The sequence below is a fragment of the Herpailurus yagouaroundi genome, unplaced genomic scaffold, assembly GCF_014898765.1.
Source record: "Herpailurus yagouaroundi ecotype Mexico unplaced genomic scaffold, PumYag 160, whole genome shotgun sequence".
Classification (NCBI taxonomy): domain Eukaryota; kingdom Metazoa; phylum Chordata; class Mammalia; order Carnivora; family Felidae; genus Herpailurus; species Herpailurus yagouaroundi.
The window spans coordinates 51,728,559-51,743,982 of record NW_024412401.1 but is presented as its reverse complement, the minus strand read 5'-3'; the positions used below and the strand labels follow the sequence as shown (position 1 = coordinate 51,743,982).

The 15,424-nt window shown below is 49.9% G+C and overlaps 1 protein-coding gene across 11 annotated transcripts in view; it reads left to right on the top strand.

The window, feature by feature from the left end:
- FNBP1 (formin binding protein 1) overlaps nt 1–15,424 on the top strand; it is a 144,374-nt gene that overhangs the window by 124,458 nt on the left and 4,492 nt on the right. For 5 of the 11 annotated variants that reach the window (XM_040482638.1, XM_040482634.1, XM_040482632.1 and 2 more), the window contains 5 exons: nt 3,134–3,243; nt 9,434–9,566; nt 10,870–10,991; nt 11,289–11,428; nt 13,117–13,272. In XM_040482638.1, the coding sequence (XP_040338572.1) occupies nt 3,134–3,243; nt 9,434–9,566; nt 10,870–10,991; nt 11,289–11,428; nt 13,117–13,272 (661 nt within the window). Of the gene's footprint in view, nt 1–3,133; nt 3,244–9,433; nt 9,567–10,869; nt 10,992–11,288; nt 11,429–13,116; nt 14,372–15,424 lie in introns of those variants that run through there. The other 6 variants (XM_040482637.1, XM_040482640.1, XM_040482639.1 and 3 more) reach the window with 2 other exon arrangements.

Sequence of the window (15,424 nt, the reverse complement as noted above, 5' to 3'; positions counted from 1 at the left end):
GAAGGAAGGAAGGAAGGAAGGAAGGAAGGAAGGAAGGAAGGAAGGAAATGAATATTTTATTAAATTGAACATTTCTTAAACTCAAAATCCAAGACGAGTCCCTAATTAAAGTGTCTACAAGAAGGAAAACATTCTAAATGTTTCAATGAACTGCGTTTGACGACAGCAACAATTGGGGAGAAATTAGATCAATTAAGTAGGCGTCTCTCAGATACTGGGGTTCCTTCCTTGCCCTTTCTGTGTTTCTTCTTCTGCTGAGGTGCTGGCAACAAAGGATAATATCACTAATAATATTAGGCAGTCTTTCTGTCTGAGATAGAAATCATTTTACCCACCCGGTATTGAATTGTTGCTTTGTATCGTTACGTAGACGCTAATAAAGAAGTGGAGTGTTGCCCAGAGACGCCTGGGGTGGAAACAAGCGTAAAATCCCAGGAAGCAGCTCGTGCTTGGGCTGTTTGTGGGGAAATGCTCCGGAGCAAGTGTTTGATTCCAGAAATGGGTAAAACGAGTTCCTCCTAGAGCCACAGCCACTTAAAATAACCATACGTGCTTTGACGCCCCCCCCCCTCCTGAAACACCAGTGCCACCTGGTGTGGCCAGTCTCTTTGTAAACCAGGCCATTCCAAAGACTTCAGAAAGTCTGTTCTGACCCGAAGCTAGAAATATAAATTCCTTCATGGAATTAAAAAGCTAATTGGACACAATGGCCTTTTAAGGCACTTCCAGACACCATACGCTCCTTTGGATGTAGAAGTTATGACCTGCATCTCCAAGGGCGACATGAGGTTTGTTTGAGGCATAGTCCATGAGATTACGTTCTATTTTTTAGTATTTTTATTTATTTTTTGAGAGAGAGAGCGTGCAAGCAGGGGAGGGGCAGAGCGGGGGGGGGAACAGAGGATCCGAAGCAGGCTCCAGGCTCTGAGCCACCAGCACAGAGCCCGATGCAGGGCTCGAACCCACGAACTGTGAGATCATAACCCGAGCCAAAGTCGGGGCACTTAACTGACTGAACCACCCAGGTGCCCCGAGATTAGTTTCTAAACAGCAATACAGAAACACGGAATATCTATCAAAAGGGCCCTAATTCATTCCTTCATCATTTAACCGTTTTTAGTTTTCGTAAATGATTAAAATTAACTTTTTTGTTGTTGAGGGCATCTGTTCGTAAGTGCTAAGTACTGTCCGTTTTACTGAAGATCCCTTTGCAGCTGTGGATACACCAGACGCAAATCTTACACCTGTTCTCCATCTAGACCTGTGCCGTCCCGTACGGTAGCCACACTTCACACGTGGCTCTTCAGATTTCAGTTCAGGAAAATGAAACGAAAACTTAAAAGCAGTCCCACGGTTGCACTAGCCGCGGTTCAGATGTGCAGCAGCTCTGTGCGGCTACCGCACTGACCAGTGCAGACATGAGACCTTTTCCATCCTTTGTAGAAAAAAAAATTCTTCGGGACTCCCAGCACACAGTCAGGCTTAGTGAAGATCCGTGAATCGACACCGACCGCTCGCTAGGTTTCCTGGTGGCCGTGACTGGTTGCAGCACCGAAAAGCAACACAGAACAAAAAGCCCCTCCATTCCAGAAAGCATGCTGATCTGTTTTGAGTCAACCCAGCACGAGGACAGAGTCTCGTGCTCGCAGGCCCGGCGACTGAATTCAGCCAAGTGGAAAAGCACACGATTGAGGGTTTCAAGTGTTACCGACACGGTAGTAGCACGTGGGAAAGAAAAAACAAGTCTGATTTCTTTCTGGTTCATCTTCGCTCTCGAGGCGATTGGACTGGCTCGGTTTGCCGTCAGGGAAATAGCCACTTCTGTTCTGGTTTCACTCCAATCTTCTCTCTCTTACACGCGCACACACACGCGCGCGCGCACAAGTCTGAGAGCATCAGCTGAGAGGTCTGTGCGTGGCCTTCGGGTAAACCCTGCTGAATCACACGCTTCCAGCCCAGCAACCTGGCATCCTGTCGCAGGCAGCCAAGGAGCCTTGGTCACAAAGCACCATATTAGCTGCTTGGCAAATTCAGCTTGATTTCGGAATTCCGTTATCCGGGTCCCCTCTTTTCCACCCCCTCCCGAGCCAGTCTGGTCTTTGTTTAATTGGCTCAAAAGCAAGGCTGGGGGGAGGGGGGGGGCGGAATCTCTTTCTCAATTCCTTGGCTTCTCCCTGGTTGTGGAATACATTTCTCTGTCTTTATGGTCACAGCCTCGTTGAAGTCAAAGCACTCGGGGACCAACAGCCTAGCCGCAGCTTCTAACGCGTACGCATCTGTCTGGAAGCTCGCTGTTGATATTTTCTGCTCAGATCGCAGGCACGGAGGAAAGATAGGAATTGTTTCCGAAGGGGGATCAAGATGTCAAAATCTGCTCCTCCTGCCAGATTGGAAACAGCCGGCATGGATTTCTTTGCACGCTGGGAAGCCGGTGTGGAGATCGGGGCGCGAGCTCTCCGCGGACTTTTCTGCGGTCACCCTCTAGATGTCAAAAGGCATGACCGGACTTTCAGAGGGAAGGGTCCAGTGGGGGGTGGGGAGGTGGGGGGATATATGTTTTAATGTCCTTTTCACCCACGCTCTCCGAGGAGCCAGATGTCCCATCTGTCACTTGCTGGGGATGGAAACTTTTGGCCTCCGCCTGTGTGCAGAAATGGGAAGAAAGATCAGGGAGGAAAGCAGTGCCTTTGACGGGACATGGGTGACAGGGGCGCTTGTCCCTGTGTTTTACGAAGGAAGCAGAAACTCCAAACTTCCTTCAGACTTCAGCGATGCCACCGACCCTGACGGTCAAGTGGAGAATCTGTCGCAAAATGGGTTTCTCGTGGATTCTCGCGGGGGTCAGAGGTACTTCTCCGCCTCCCTCCTTCTGCCGTCTCGCTCTCTGCCTTTGGCGGAAGGCGGCTGGGCCGGCAGACCTGGAGCGGGAGCCGGTCTGTGGGACTTTCCTTGGCGGTTTGCATGCACTGATTCTGCGACTCAGCTGGGTGTCGTGGGAAAGGGCTTCACCGATTTCATGAAAAGACACGCGGACATCTGCAGCCCCCGGGGTCTGGGGGCATCTTTCCTGCAGGCTTCGCTCGGTGTCTGTTTTTCAGCCCTGCCGCTGGCTCACGCATGTTTGCATCTGCAGGGCGCCGCGCCAGAGGATTTCAGCAACCTCCCGCCTGAGCAGAGAAGGAAAAGGCTGCAGCAGAAAGTCGATGACTTAAATAAAGAAATTCAAAAGGAGATGGACCAAAGGTAGAGTGCAGCAGTGTGACTTACTGAGAAATTCAGGTTCGGGGGCGCCTGGCCGGCTCAGTCGGGGGGAGCTCGCGAACGCTCGGTCTCGGGGTCGTGAGTTCGAGCCCCCCGCGTTGGGTGTAGAGATGACTTAAAAAAAAGTCGAAAGAAAGAGAGAGAGAAAGAAAGAAAGAAAGAAAAAGAGGAATTCAGGTTCACTTTGGAAAGACAGGAAATCCTAAAACGGGTTCAACATAAGTGACTATTTCGGCCGCGTGTTTTGTCGCGGAGAGTCTCCTGGAGGACTTCAGTACCGATCAGGAGAATTCTTTTCACAAATAGGTTTTATTCTGAGTTTGGGCAACAAAATACATAAGGTGTTTTTGTTTTTTTTTTCTATATTTCTGCATTTAAAAAAAAATTTTTTTTACTTCTTTTGAAGTAATCTCTACGCCCAACGTGGCGCTTGACCTCAACAACCCCGAGATCGAGAGTCGCACGCTCCCCCGGCCGAGCCAGCCAGGCGACCCTTAAATTTTGTATTTCTTTCTAGGTGTTTAATTTTAATTCCAGTAGAGTTAACGTGCGGTGTCGTATTAGCTTCAGGTGGACAGTGTGGTGATTCGACAGTTCATATTTTACGCGGTGTTCATCATGATCCGTGTGCTTTTAATCTGCTTCACCCATCCCCCCCACCTTCTTCTTTTTTTAAATCGTGACCGTATAGCTGAGGGTTGGTTTTTTTGTTTTTTTTTTTTTAAGTTTATTTATTTTGAGAGGGAGAGAGGAAGAATCCCAAGCAGGCTCCGCACTGTCCTCGCAGAGCCTGACACGGGGCTCTGTCTCACAAACTGAGAGGGTGACCGGAGCCGAGATCAAGAATTAGATGCTTAACCCACTGAGCCACCCACGTGCCCCAGAGCCAAGTCTCGTGTACAAACGAGGAAGAGAAACATGGCGTGACTCTAGCCCCTCCCCCTTGCCCCATGTCCTAGCTTTGGGTCCAAAACGTGCTTGTTCTTCTCCCTGACGTTGAATGACAGTCAGCCTTCCCAGAGGTTCTCGCGTCTCCGTATCTTGTTACGGAACATATTGACAGTGTCTAGAAAATAAATCACAGTATGCCCTACACACCGCCAGCCGTCAGGGGGGTGACGGTTGCTGACTCTTGACCAGCTTCTGCCTCCCCTTCCGGGGTTCCCAGTTTTCGGAGCTGTTTTGCAAGTTCCTAGAATCGTACCCACAAAAAAAAAAAATGGAAGAGATGTGATATCTGTCTTCCCTTGTGCTTCCCACGTTTATAACCTGTACATCTTTTATATCACGTAGGGGATACTTGCTACTAATCCCGATTGAAAAACCACTTTGTTAATCGTCTCCCACCTTCTAAAATTCTCCCTGAGTGAGTTAGGTGAGTCACTGATCCAGCTGAGATTTGAACTTGAGATTTTCTAAAAGATAACTTGAGATTTTGTGCTCTGCATGTAGCCAAAAAGTGACTCTGTGTACTTTGAACGATATGGAAGCTGGGATTAAAATCGGGTTATGCAGGGGCGCCTGGGTGGCTCAGTCGGTTGAGCGTCCGACTTCGGCCCAGGTCGTGATCTCACGGTTCGTGAGTTCGAGCCCCGCGTCGGGCTCTGCGCTGACGGCTTGCAGCCGGGAGCCTGCTTTGGATTCTGTGCCTCCCTCTCTCCCCCTGCTTGTGGCTCTGTGTCTCTCTCTCTCTCTGTCTCTCTCTCAAAAATAAATAAACACTAAAAAAAATCGTTTTTAAAAATAAAATTTGGGGGGCGCCTGGGTGGCGCAGTCGGTTAAGCGTCCGACTTCAGCCAGGTCACGATCTCGCGGTCCGTGAGTTCGAGCCCCGCGTCGGGCTCTGGGCTGATGGCTCAGAGCCTGGAGCCTGTTTCCGATTCTGTGTCTCCCTCTCTCTCTGCCCCTCCCCCGTTCATGCTCTGTCTCTCTCTGTCCCAAAAATAAATAAATGTTGAAAAAAAATTTAAAAAAACAAACAAAAAAATAAAAAATAAAAATAAAATTTGGTTATGCATAAATCAAACAATTGGTAGGTCAGTACAGTTAAAGTACATGCAAAAGAAAAGTAGCTGTTTATTTATTTATTTTTTTGCCTCTGGTAAAGCAGCTCCTGAAAAATGGGTGGGTTTTATAAATCCTGTTACGCCATATAAAATGTAGCAGCACATATAATTACCTTCGCTGCTGTTTTATATTAGAAATACACCTCCTGAAATGAAAACTTTGTCCCTGTACTTTTCATTACACGTGGGACCAAATACAGAAAGGGTCATCGGTGTATATAAGCCAGTTAAACCTCATGCCATTTAATATGTGAGCAGTTGTGTTCTGTCCGAGAGCAGGAAGTTAGGACTCAAGTATCCGAGATGACACCGGACGCTGTCCAATAATTACGTAGAAAATTTCCTCTGCCACTTGGGTCATGGCCAGGGAACCTGGTTAACCTTTTAACCCTTCCAGCAGCCTTGCTGGTAATTAGGCAAATCACATTTAAACCTTCACTAAATGACTGTTTAGTGAGCATGTACTGTGTACAAGGAGATATCGTAGGCACTGAGGATAAAGTGATGAACAAACCCTATGTCATGCCGCTGACATTTGTGTGTAGAAGAAGGCAGGATTAGTCAGAAGCGCAAAGTTGATGGTAGATTTCATTAAAAAAATTTTTTAATGTTTATTTATTTGAGAGAGAGACAAAGCTCTAGCAGGGGAGGGGCAGAGAGAGAGGGAGACACAGAATCCGAAACAGGCTCCAGGCTCTGAGCTGTCAGCACAGAGCCCGACGCGGGGCTTGAACTCACAGACCGTGAGATCATGACCTGAGCCGAGGCCAGATGCTTAACTGACTGAGCCACCCAGGTGCCCCTTTTCTTTTTCTTTCTTTCTTTCTTTTTTTTTTTTATATTTTTATTTATTTTTGAGAGACAGAGCACAAGTGGAGGAGGGACAGAGAGAGAGGGGGGACACAGAATCCGAAGCAGGCTCCAGGGCACCCGTAACACGCAAGGTACAGAAAGGTTGAAAATAAAAGAATGGAAAAAGATCTGTCATCCACTGATTGGCCAGTGCCGACCAAAGGAAGACTGACTTTCAGGCCAAAAAACCCTCTAACTATTCAGCTCAAGGAGGATCAACTTTATAACAATAAATACTTCGAGTACCAAACAGCTCAGTTAAATCCGTAGGACCAGATGACCTCAAAACATAAACAAGGTTTTGCTCTTAACCCTTGGACATCAGTGTGTACAAGAAACACAAACACATCGTTGTAGGGAGAGATTTTTTTTTTAATGCTCTTCTGTCCGTAACTGACAGAACAGATTTAACACATTCAGGGCAGAATATTTAAATGATAGGATTGATCACATTGACTCAGGACACACCTATCCACTGATTGCATGGTACGCATTCTTTTCAAGCACCCACAGAACATTTCCAAAAATTGAGCACATCCTGTTTTCACGAAGCGAATCTCTACAAACGTCCAAGGGGACACCGCATTCAAGGTGTGCTCCCTGAAGCCTGACATAAAGCTGGTTACCAAGAACAAAAATTTAGAAATTCAGAAATGTAGCTCTGAATAACTCAGAGACTAAAGAAGTCATACTAGGCACTGGGAAATACACAGAGCAGAACTGAACCTGAACGCACATTCTCTGAATCAGCTACTGGGCTATCACTAAGGTGATACTCATAAAAGGAAACTTAGAGCTTTATGATACATATTAAAAAAAATGAAACAAAACAAAACAAAAAAACGCTAAACATCAGTGAGCTAAGTATCCATCTCAAGAAGTTAGGAAAGGGGGCACCTGGGTGGCTCGGTCTGTTATGTGTCTGGCTTCGGCTCAGGTCACAATCTCACCGTCTGTGAGTTCGAGCCCCACGTCGGGCTCTGCGCTGACGGCTCAGAGCCTGGAGCCTGCTTCAGATTCTGTGTCTCTCTCTTTCTCTCTGCCCCTCGCCAGCTTGTGCCCTCTCTCTCTCTTTCTCTCAATCATAGATAAATAAACTTAAAAAAATTATTTAAAAAAAAGTTAGAAAAAACACAGCAAATGGAACCAAAGATAAATAGAAGCCAGGAAAGAACGTAAATTAGTTATGTAGGAAAAAAAAGTACGCCCTCAGCAAAGGGGATCGACAAATCCAAAAGTTGGTCCCTTGAAAAGATGAATGAAATTAAGCTTCTGGAGAGATCGATCAGGAGAGAGAGGAGGAAGAGAATTGGAGGCCATGAATCGCGTCAAGTCTCTTGAGAAGATTTGCAGAGAAATCGAGCTGTAGCTGGCGGTGTAGCCATAAAGCCAGGAGAGGAATTGCGTCCAGGTGGACGCTACAGTTTGTTTGCCGTATTTATCTCGCCGGCATTTATTGAGCACCTACTGTGTGCCAGGTATGGGCCCGCCAGCGGGGAGATACCAAATCAATGAGAGCTGGAGCCCCCAGGGCTTCCTCAAAGAGCTTCTAATCGGGTAGGAAGAGACAGACGATGAACGAGACGCATGATGATAAATTATGTCGTGCTGGAAAGTGATACATGCCATGGAAAAGAAGGAAGTGGAACAAAGTGAGGGGGCGGGGAGTGCAGGTGGATGGAGGGCTGTTCTGAAGCTGTGGCCTCAGGGACAGCGAGCAGTGGGTACCCTCAGAGGAGCCGCGGGACGGCTGCGCTCAGATGTGAGGGGTTGGGTTAGAGGCATGAGGAGGATTTGTGGGCTCAGGTCATGATCTCACGGTTTGTGGGTTCGAGCCCCGCGTCGGGCTCTGTGCTGACAGCCCGGAGCCCGGAGCCTGCTTCGGATTCTGTATCTCCCTCTCTCTCTGACCCTAACCCACTCGCATTCCGTCTCTGTCTCTCTCAAAAATAAATAGACGTTTAAAAAAAAATTTTAGGGGCGCCTGGGTGGCTCCGTCGGTTAAGCGTCCGACTTCGGCTCAGATCACGATCTCGCGGTCCGTGGGTTCGAGCCCCGCGTCCGGCTCTGTCTGCACAGAGCTCAGAGCCTGGAGCCTGTTTCAGATTCTGTGTCTCCCTCTTTCTCTGACCCTCCCCTGTTCATGCTCTCTCTCTCTCTCTGTCTCAAAAATAAATAAATGTTAAAAAAAATTAAAAAAAAAATTTAAACTATTTCCTGTGACTCAGAATAGGGTTTGGTTCATTGGTCTGATGTCGTGTGATGGGTGTAGAGTGTCTTTTACGGAAGCTCCTTGAAGTTGGCCCACTACCACCCGCAGAGTCACTTGGGTTAAGCTTTTAACGTCTTTTTGAAAAAATGTGTTAATGTGTATTTATTTTGGGGTGCGGGAGAGGGAGACACAGAACCCGAAGCAGGCTCCAGGCTCCGGGCTGTCAGCGCAGAGCCCGACGCGGGGCTCGAACTCACAAACCGCAAGATCGTGGCCTGAGCCGAAATCAAGAGTTGGATGCTCAACCGACCGAGCCACCCAGGCGCCCCTAAACTTTTTAACATCTTGACCCCCTCTGAAGGTGCCTTGAAGCCAGAGTTCAAATTAATAGGGCTCTGTGGTCCTAGAGATAACCCAAGCATGGGGATCCCTTACTCGGGCTGCTGTGGGCGGGCCTCTGACACCTGATTTCAGGAAGGCGGTGGAATCTCGCTGTACGCAGCTCTGAGGCTCGGCTGCTCTCCCATCATGGATACCAACTGGATGGGTCTGGTTTCCTAATAGCTGAAAGGGGTGTGTAGGAAAATTTCCAAAGCAGTTAACTGTGCTTCTCCACGGGGTGAGCGAACGATAGCCCCACAGGACCCAGGATGGCAGCTGTCGCTTTGGCTTGCGTGAAGGATGCGCACAAGGAAATCTCTGGGTTTGCTTTGGTTTTATTGTCGTTTGGGGCAAGGGGAGGGGTCAGGATCGATTCACGTTTCTCAACTGCTAAAGGCAATGGGGAGACACCAGGTAGCATTCAGAAGAGGCGACTGAGAGTTTAATAACCGTCTCTGGATGACACAGGCCTGGGTAGCGGAATTCTTACAGAGTTTTAAAGAAGGAAAGCACGCCCCGATGCTCCCCGCCAACGCAGACGTTACCCAATCTTCCCCTGCTTAACCTTCACACGGTTCCCAGGGCGTCAGGAGACTACACTTAGCTCGTGACCTTCACCTTTCACCGTTTTCTGCTCATTCTTGGTTCCCCCCCCCCCCAGAGATGCCATCACAAAAATGAAAGATGTTTACCTAAAGAATCCTCAGATGGGAGACCCAGCCAGCCTGGATCACAAATTAACAGAAGTCAGCCAAAATATAGAAAAACTGCGGCTAGAAGCCCAGAAATTTGAGGTATGAAAAAGCTGGGGTTGAAAAGCTCTGTTGAAAAAAAAAAAAAGAAAGAAACAGAGGGAGGGGCGGGGGGGGGGGGGGCTGTGGTCACAGAGTGTCTGGAGATTCAGCCAGAGGTGTCGGGGTGGGTCTCAAGGGGTGGGTCTCGAGTTGTCGTAAGAGGAGATGGCCGTGCACTGAGCCTTCTGCCCCTCAGCACGCCCTCGGTCCCTTATGTCTCCTAAAGCCGATGCCGATCAAAGTCGTATCGGGATCCACAGTGCTTTTCCAGAAGTGCCTCCCTTAGTTGATCCTGCTTCATTTTCTGTTGGTCCATGGAAACAACTGGAAGAATGTAACCGTCCAACACCGCCGGGAATCAAAAAAACTTAAAAAAAAAAAAAAATCAATTCCAATAGGTTGTTGTTCTTTCAAAGGCCCCGTTTATTAAAGGGTTATGTCTGTGAAAACCGGGAGGAGACACAGACCGGAAGTGAGTGGGAAATACAAATAATAAATGTTTCAAGGACCGAGAGAGGAGCACTCAAAGGCTTCTTTTGCCCCCAAACGTGAAGGCTACAAAACACGGAAAGATACATTAGTAACCGATCGTTCCCGTCAGAATAGGTGATTTGCAGCCACGAAGGGTCAACGGGGGCGTTTTTAAAATTCTTCCTGGAGCCCATCCATCAGTTGGTACTGTTTTTGAGTTTCTAGAGCCTAGAAATGTCCTTTTCTGATCACTTTCATTCTCGCCCCTCTCTTACCCTGTTTCAAATGCCGCCGAGGGCAATTTTTTCTACTTTGGATTTCCTCTATGTACGTTTCTTCCCTATTCAAGAGAGTGATACTCCCCAAAAAAAGGAAGCGTGGCTTTCAAACTGAGTCACTGCTTACGTGGGGCAGGGTCCTCCTGTTTCCCCATGTGACCTCGAGGTCACAGAATTTTGGAACCAGAAGGAACTGGAAGCAATGCATCTGAAACCACACGGCTGTTTGCAAAAAGCCTGAGAGTGTGATGCGGTCCGGTCCCGTGTTCTTTCCGCCCCGTTGTCACAGCTGCCTCAGTGCCTTTGCTTCTACGTCTCCGAGGTGAGGCGAGCTAGAAGCGGTGGTACAGCCAAGTGCAAATACACTGGAGGGACCCCGCCCCCGACCCGCGCCGCCCCTCCCCCCCCCTGTTCGCCACCCCTCCCCCCCATGGAGTCCTTCTGGAGTCTCAGCTTCAGTGACCATCGGGCAACCCCAGCGTGGGGCCGTAGGACTCCACGGTCGGGCCCTGAGCTGAGCTCAGACCAGGGCCTTTCGTCACTCTTGCTCGCAGGCCTGGCTGGCCGAGGTGGAAGGCAGGCTGCCAGCGCGCAGCGATCAGGCCCGGCGCCAGAGCGGAATGTACGAGGCCCAGAACCCGACCACGGTCAACAACTGCGCTCAGGACCGCGAGAGGTACAGTATCTCGCTTGTGTTCGCTTCCCGATTCTGGAGGCTGGAAAGGAGCGTAAGGTGGTTTCTTGACACCAAAGCGCCCGTGAGGCCTGAGCCGCCCTTTCGCCACGACTCGGGTCCCTGATGCCGCGTGGGGCGGGGATGGACGGGCGGGGTGATCCGAGAAGGTGTTTGTTAGCGGGGGGGGGGGGGGGGGGGGAAGGGGCGTGTGTGCAAGCACGTTGCTCGCACGGTGGCAGAGTCTGAGCCCTCACCGGGGTCGGTCGCTATAGTTGCTGTGTGCTTTGCTTTCTTGAGCAGCCCGGATGGCAGTTACACGGAGGAGCAGAGTCAGGAGAGTGAGGTGAAGGTGCTGGCCACGGATTTCGACGACGAGTTTGATGATGAGGAGCCCCTGCCTGCCATCGGGACTTGCAAAGCCCTCTACACGTTCGAAGGTGACATGGGCCCACGGGGTTCCCCGCTTGCGCACGCTGTCCCTCCTCCTGCTGTGACCGGACCTTCTTCTGAAGCCTTCTAGATCTTTCTAGAAGATTCCTTCTGCTCAGAGTTGCCGTCGTCATCGTCATCATCACATGCTGACTGCTGTATAGTTTGCCCTTCGGTCCGCACAACCGAACAGCTTTGGTGGAGTTTACTTGCAGCAGACAGTGTGGGATGATGCTGATTTTTCATCTGTCTTTCCAGGACTTCTGGAGCCCCTGTCTTGGAAAGGCCCCGGGGGGCGGGGATGTGGGTGGGTGTGGCTTGGCATCCGCCCCCGGAGATCAGAGAGCAGACACACATTTGCAGCCTTTACCAGAAGAGGGGTACAGAGTGACAGGGGGACATCAATCACTCTGTGGTGGGGGGGGGAGGTGAGATCCCATCCTTAAGAGAACTCAGAGAACCCTCCAGGCTGCTGTACATCGGAGGGAGGGAGGGAGGGAAGGAAAGCATGGGCTCGTGCGGCTGGAGCTTAGAGGTCTTAGGAACAGGGGAATCTGAGACGAGAAAGTGGTACCTGTGCGGGGGGCCGGGGGTAAGAGCAGCGTTTGGATTTGACTTGGCAATAACAGAGGAGGTATTGAAAGCATTTGAGCAGGGTGTTGATACCTTAGGATCTTTACTGTCACATGTGCAGGACCAATCAGAGAACAGGGACGGAGGGTTAGAAAGACTAGCCTAGCGTTGCCCGCACGATGTCCTGTAGAAAGCTAACGAGGATGCTGTGGAAGAAGCCATCCGAGCTCGGGTTGGTTTGGGGAAGCCCTGGAACGAAGGGATCTTACAGATTCCCTTGCCACAGACCAAATGTTGATAGTGACAAGACAGCACCAGGTTAAATGTTGCCCATGTTGCCTCCTTCCCACACCTCAGCCCCACCCCTACGGCACCCCCTGTAAACGGCGCCCCAGACGGTCTGCGCTCAGAACGCTGTTTGAGCCGTGGGGGCTAGACTTTGGCAACTGTCTCCCGCAAACGGTCTTGGGGACCGCGATTCGAGAGTGGGCACCGAGATGCCGCGGTCAGCCAACCGTCAGACTCCTGGCTACGGGAAGCGGGGAACGAAGAGGGGGAGGAAAGCGGAGAGGGGTCCCGAAGGTGCCTTCCTGGGGTCCCCCTGAACTGGGAAGGCAGGAGGAGGAAGTCGTGGTTTGGGATTTGTATTATTGTTTGTAATAATAACATAACCGTGAGCCCGGCGGTTCAGGTGCCAGGGCAACAGGGAGGTGGACACAGATCGCAGGGAGGAGTGGAACCTTCGCTCCAGACGAGAACCGGAAAGGGAGAAAGAGAAGTCGGGATGTCGTCTGAAAAGGGGTCATCAAAGCCTTGGGACTTTGTTCTCCGCAAGAGAGAGGAAGAGCGCAAGAGAGAGGAAGAGCGGCGCAAAGAGCCCCCCTCCCCTTCCCCGGGGAGACACCTGGCTTCCCCGGAAGGAGGGGAGGGCCCTCCCTGGAGGAACTGGAGAAGGGCCTTGGGGGGAGGGCCTAGAAGCTTCTGCGAGGGAGGAGGCCTTGGAGGGGAACGGGCGAGGGGGTGGGTGCCTCTGTTGCTGGCTGTCCTTTCTTCACGGCCAGGCTCCGTGTGCCCCACCAGGATGGCGCGAGACACCTAAAATACTCTGATCTTGCTTCCCCAGGGCAGAACGAAGGAACCATTTCAGTAGTGGAAGGAGAAACGCTGTACGTTATAGAGGAAGACAAAGGTGACGGGTGGACCCGCATCCGGAGGAACGAAGAAGAGGGTTATGTCCCCACTTCGTACGTCGAAGTCTATTTGGACAAAAATGCCAAAGGTGCTAAGACTTATATTTAATAACAACTTTAAAAAAAAAAAAAAAAAAAAACTTAAAAAAAGTTGGCGTTGTCTCGCTCCACAACTATGACGGTTACAGGCAGTCCTTCAAAGTCTCGATGGAGGACACCCGCGTGCGTGTTGTCGTTGGGCCGGGCGCGGTGGGCACGTAGGCGTCTCACACCCGGCTTTCCCTGGCTAGTTGTGACGATAATCAAGTTTCACTCGCTAATGAAATATTATGTGGAAAGCTTCCAACTGCCCCCTTAACGATGCTGTCATTTGCAATCCACAAACAGTCCTGCCTCTGGCAGTTACCTGTAGGCATCCAGAAAAACAAAGTTGCCCTTCTAGCTTCTAGTCGACGTTTCTGAGTTGAAAACGTCCACGCACGTCAGAGGGGTGCCGTAAGACCTCAGCCCTCCTGATTGTAGCATCTGTGTCCCGTTCAACTGCCCTAGGACGTTCCGTTTTGTAACTTAACACGTTGAACTCCGCAAGTTGGTCAGTTCGGTGTTGCAGTCGTCCGCTTTGGAAGAAGTCAGAAATAAAACCTCCCCCTCCCGGAGGAAAGAGTGAGGAGATTCCTGTGTTGGTACTAAAAAGTGTGTCTTTTTTCCTTAAACACGTTTAAGATCGCGATTGGTTTCTTGTGATGAGCCTGTCACGGCTGCGTGATCCCAGACAACCCACTGAAACCCGGAAAAGCTCGGTTAACGATTAACCGGTTGACTTTGCCATCAGACCACCGAGCTCCTCCCTCTGCGGTTGACCGAGCCCATCAGATGCCCTGGTGCTGTTCAGATAACTTAACAAAAATCAGTGCATTTCTGTTGGAGACTTTGTGGCAAGCGGGGGCCGTAGGCAGCTCACGCTTCCCCAGGTGGGGCCGTAAATAGAACCTGGTTCGCCACCAGCTGCCTCTTACACGCAGACCCCGGCTAATCACTTTTCAAAGGTGTTTTGTTTTATTTTAATCCCTGGCATTCTTTAAGACCCAAAATATGAATTTACGGACAACTGTTTGAGAATTGCTCGCTTGTTTTGTATAATTAACCAGGGCCGGAGTAAAATAAAGCGTTTCACCGTCTTGAAAGGAATCTGGGTCACATGGGGATTTGCATTTTTTAAATTGGCAAGATGGGTAGTGAAATTGATCACATGCGTAGACGGGTACCGAGCCCAGTGCTTGTCCCCATTTCAAGAATCTACCCTGAGATCCCAGAGAACCAGCTCAGAATAAAGGGGTCAGGTTGGGATTTTCCTTTTATTTGGCTTCGAAAACCATTTCATGTCTTTCCTACTTTTAAATGGGAAACCAGCTCCTGGTTTTTACGTTGTGAGCTCCTTTTATAAGCTCGAGTCAATTTACAGCTGACTTTACCAAAAAAAATTTTTTTTTCATAATAAATAAAGCTGATCTGAAAAGCAACCGCAGCTCCTGGGCGGGGGCAGCACCTGGCAGGAGACAGGAGTGCTTTTGCTGCACATTCTAGCAGAAGGCACGGACCCAAGCGCACGGGAGACCCCAGATACTAAAATCCAAGCTTTCTGTCCGCTGCTGGACTCATTTCCGGATGATGAACTGCTTGCGGGAAGCAAATTAAACATTGAAGAAGTCTTAAAATGGCCAAGACGTTAGCCTTTTGAAGCCTCCCTTGGGAAGTATGATAGGGCATGAATTCTTTTTTTTTTTTTTTTCCCCCTTATGGTTGTGCAGATTTGATTCAGAAGATGGCTCAGTTGGTTTGCGGGGGGCCTGGCGGCCGGTTTCGGCGTGTAAATGAATGATCACAGTTTGCAGCTGTGTGCCCCAGGCCCTTAGCAGAGGCCGCCACAGGATCGGGGACAGCACAGTGACACTTTGTAGCTTCCGTTTAAGCCAGTCAGCGCAGCACCGGGTGTTAGAAGAAATCCCGCAACGATTCTCAAAGAATCAGGATGCCCGTTTCTGCCCAGAGTGTAGACTCTGGTTTCCACTCGCCCAGTTAATCTGCTACAATAGAAGACAAGTCTCAGCTTGTTCATGAAGTTTTCTCCTTTTATTTTAGAGGCACACTTAGAGGTGACTAGTGTATACGTAGGGGCCTGTTTTCCCCACCTGGTTTCTAAATCTGGTCGGGACCCCCAAGAACACCCTTCCCCCCCCCCCC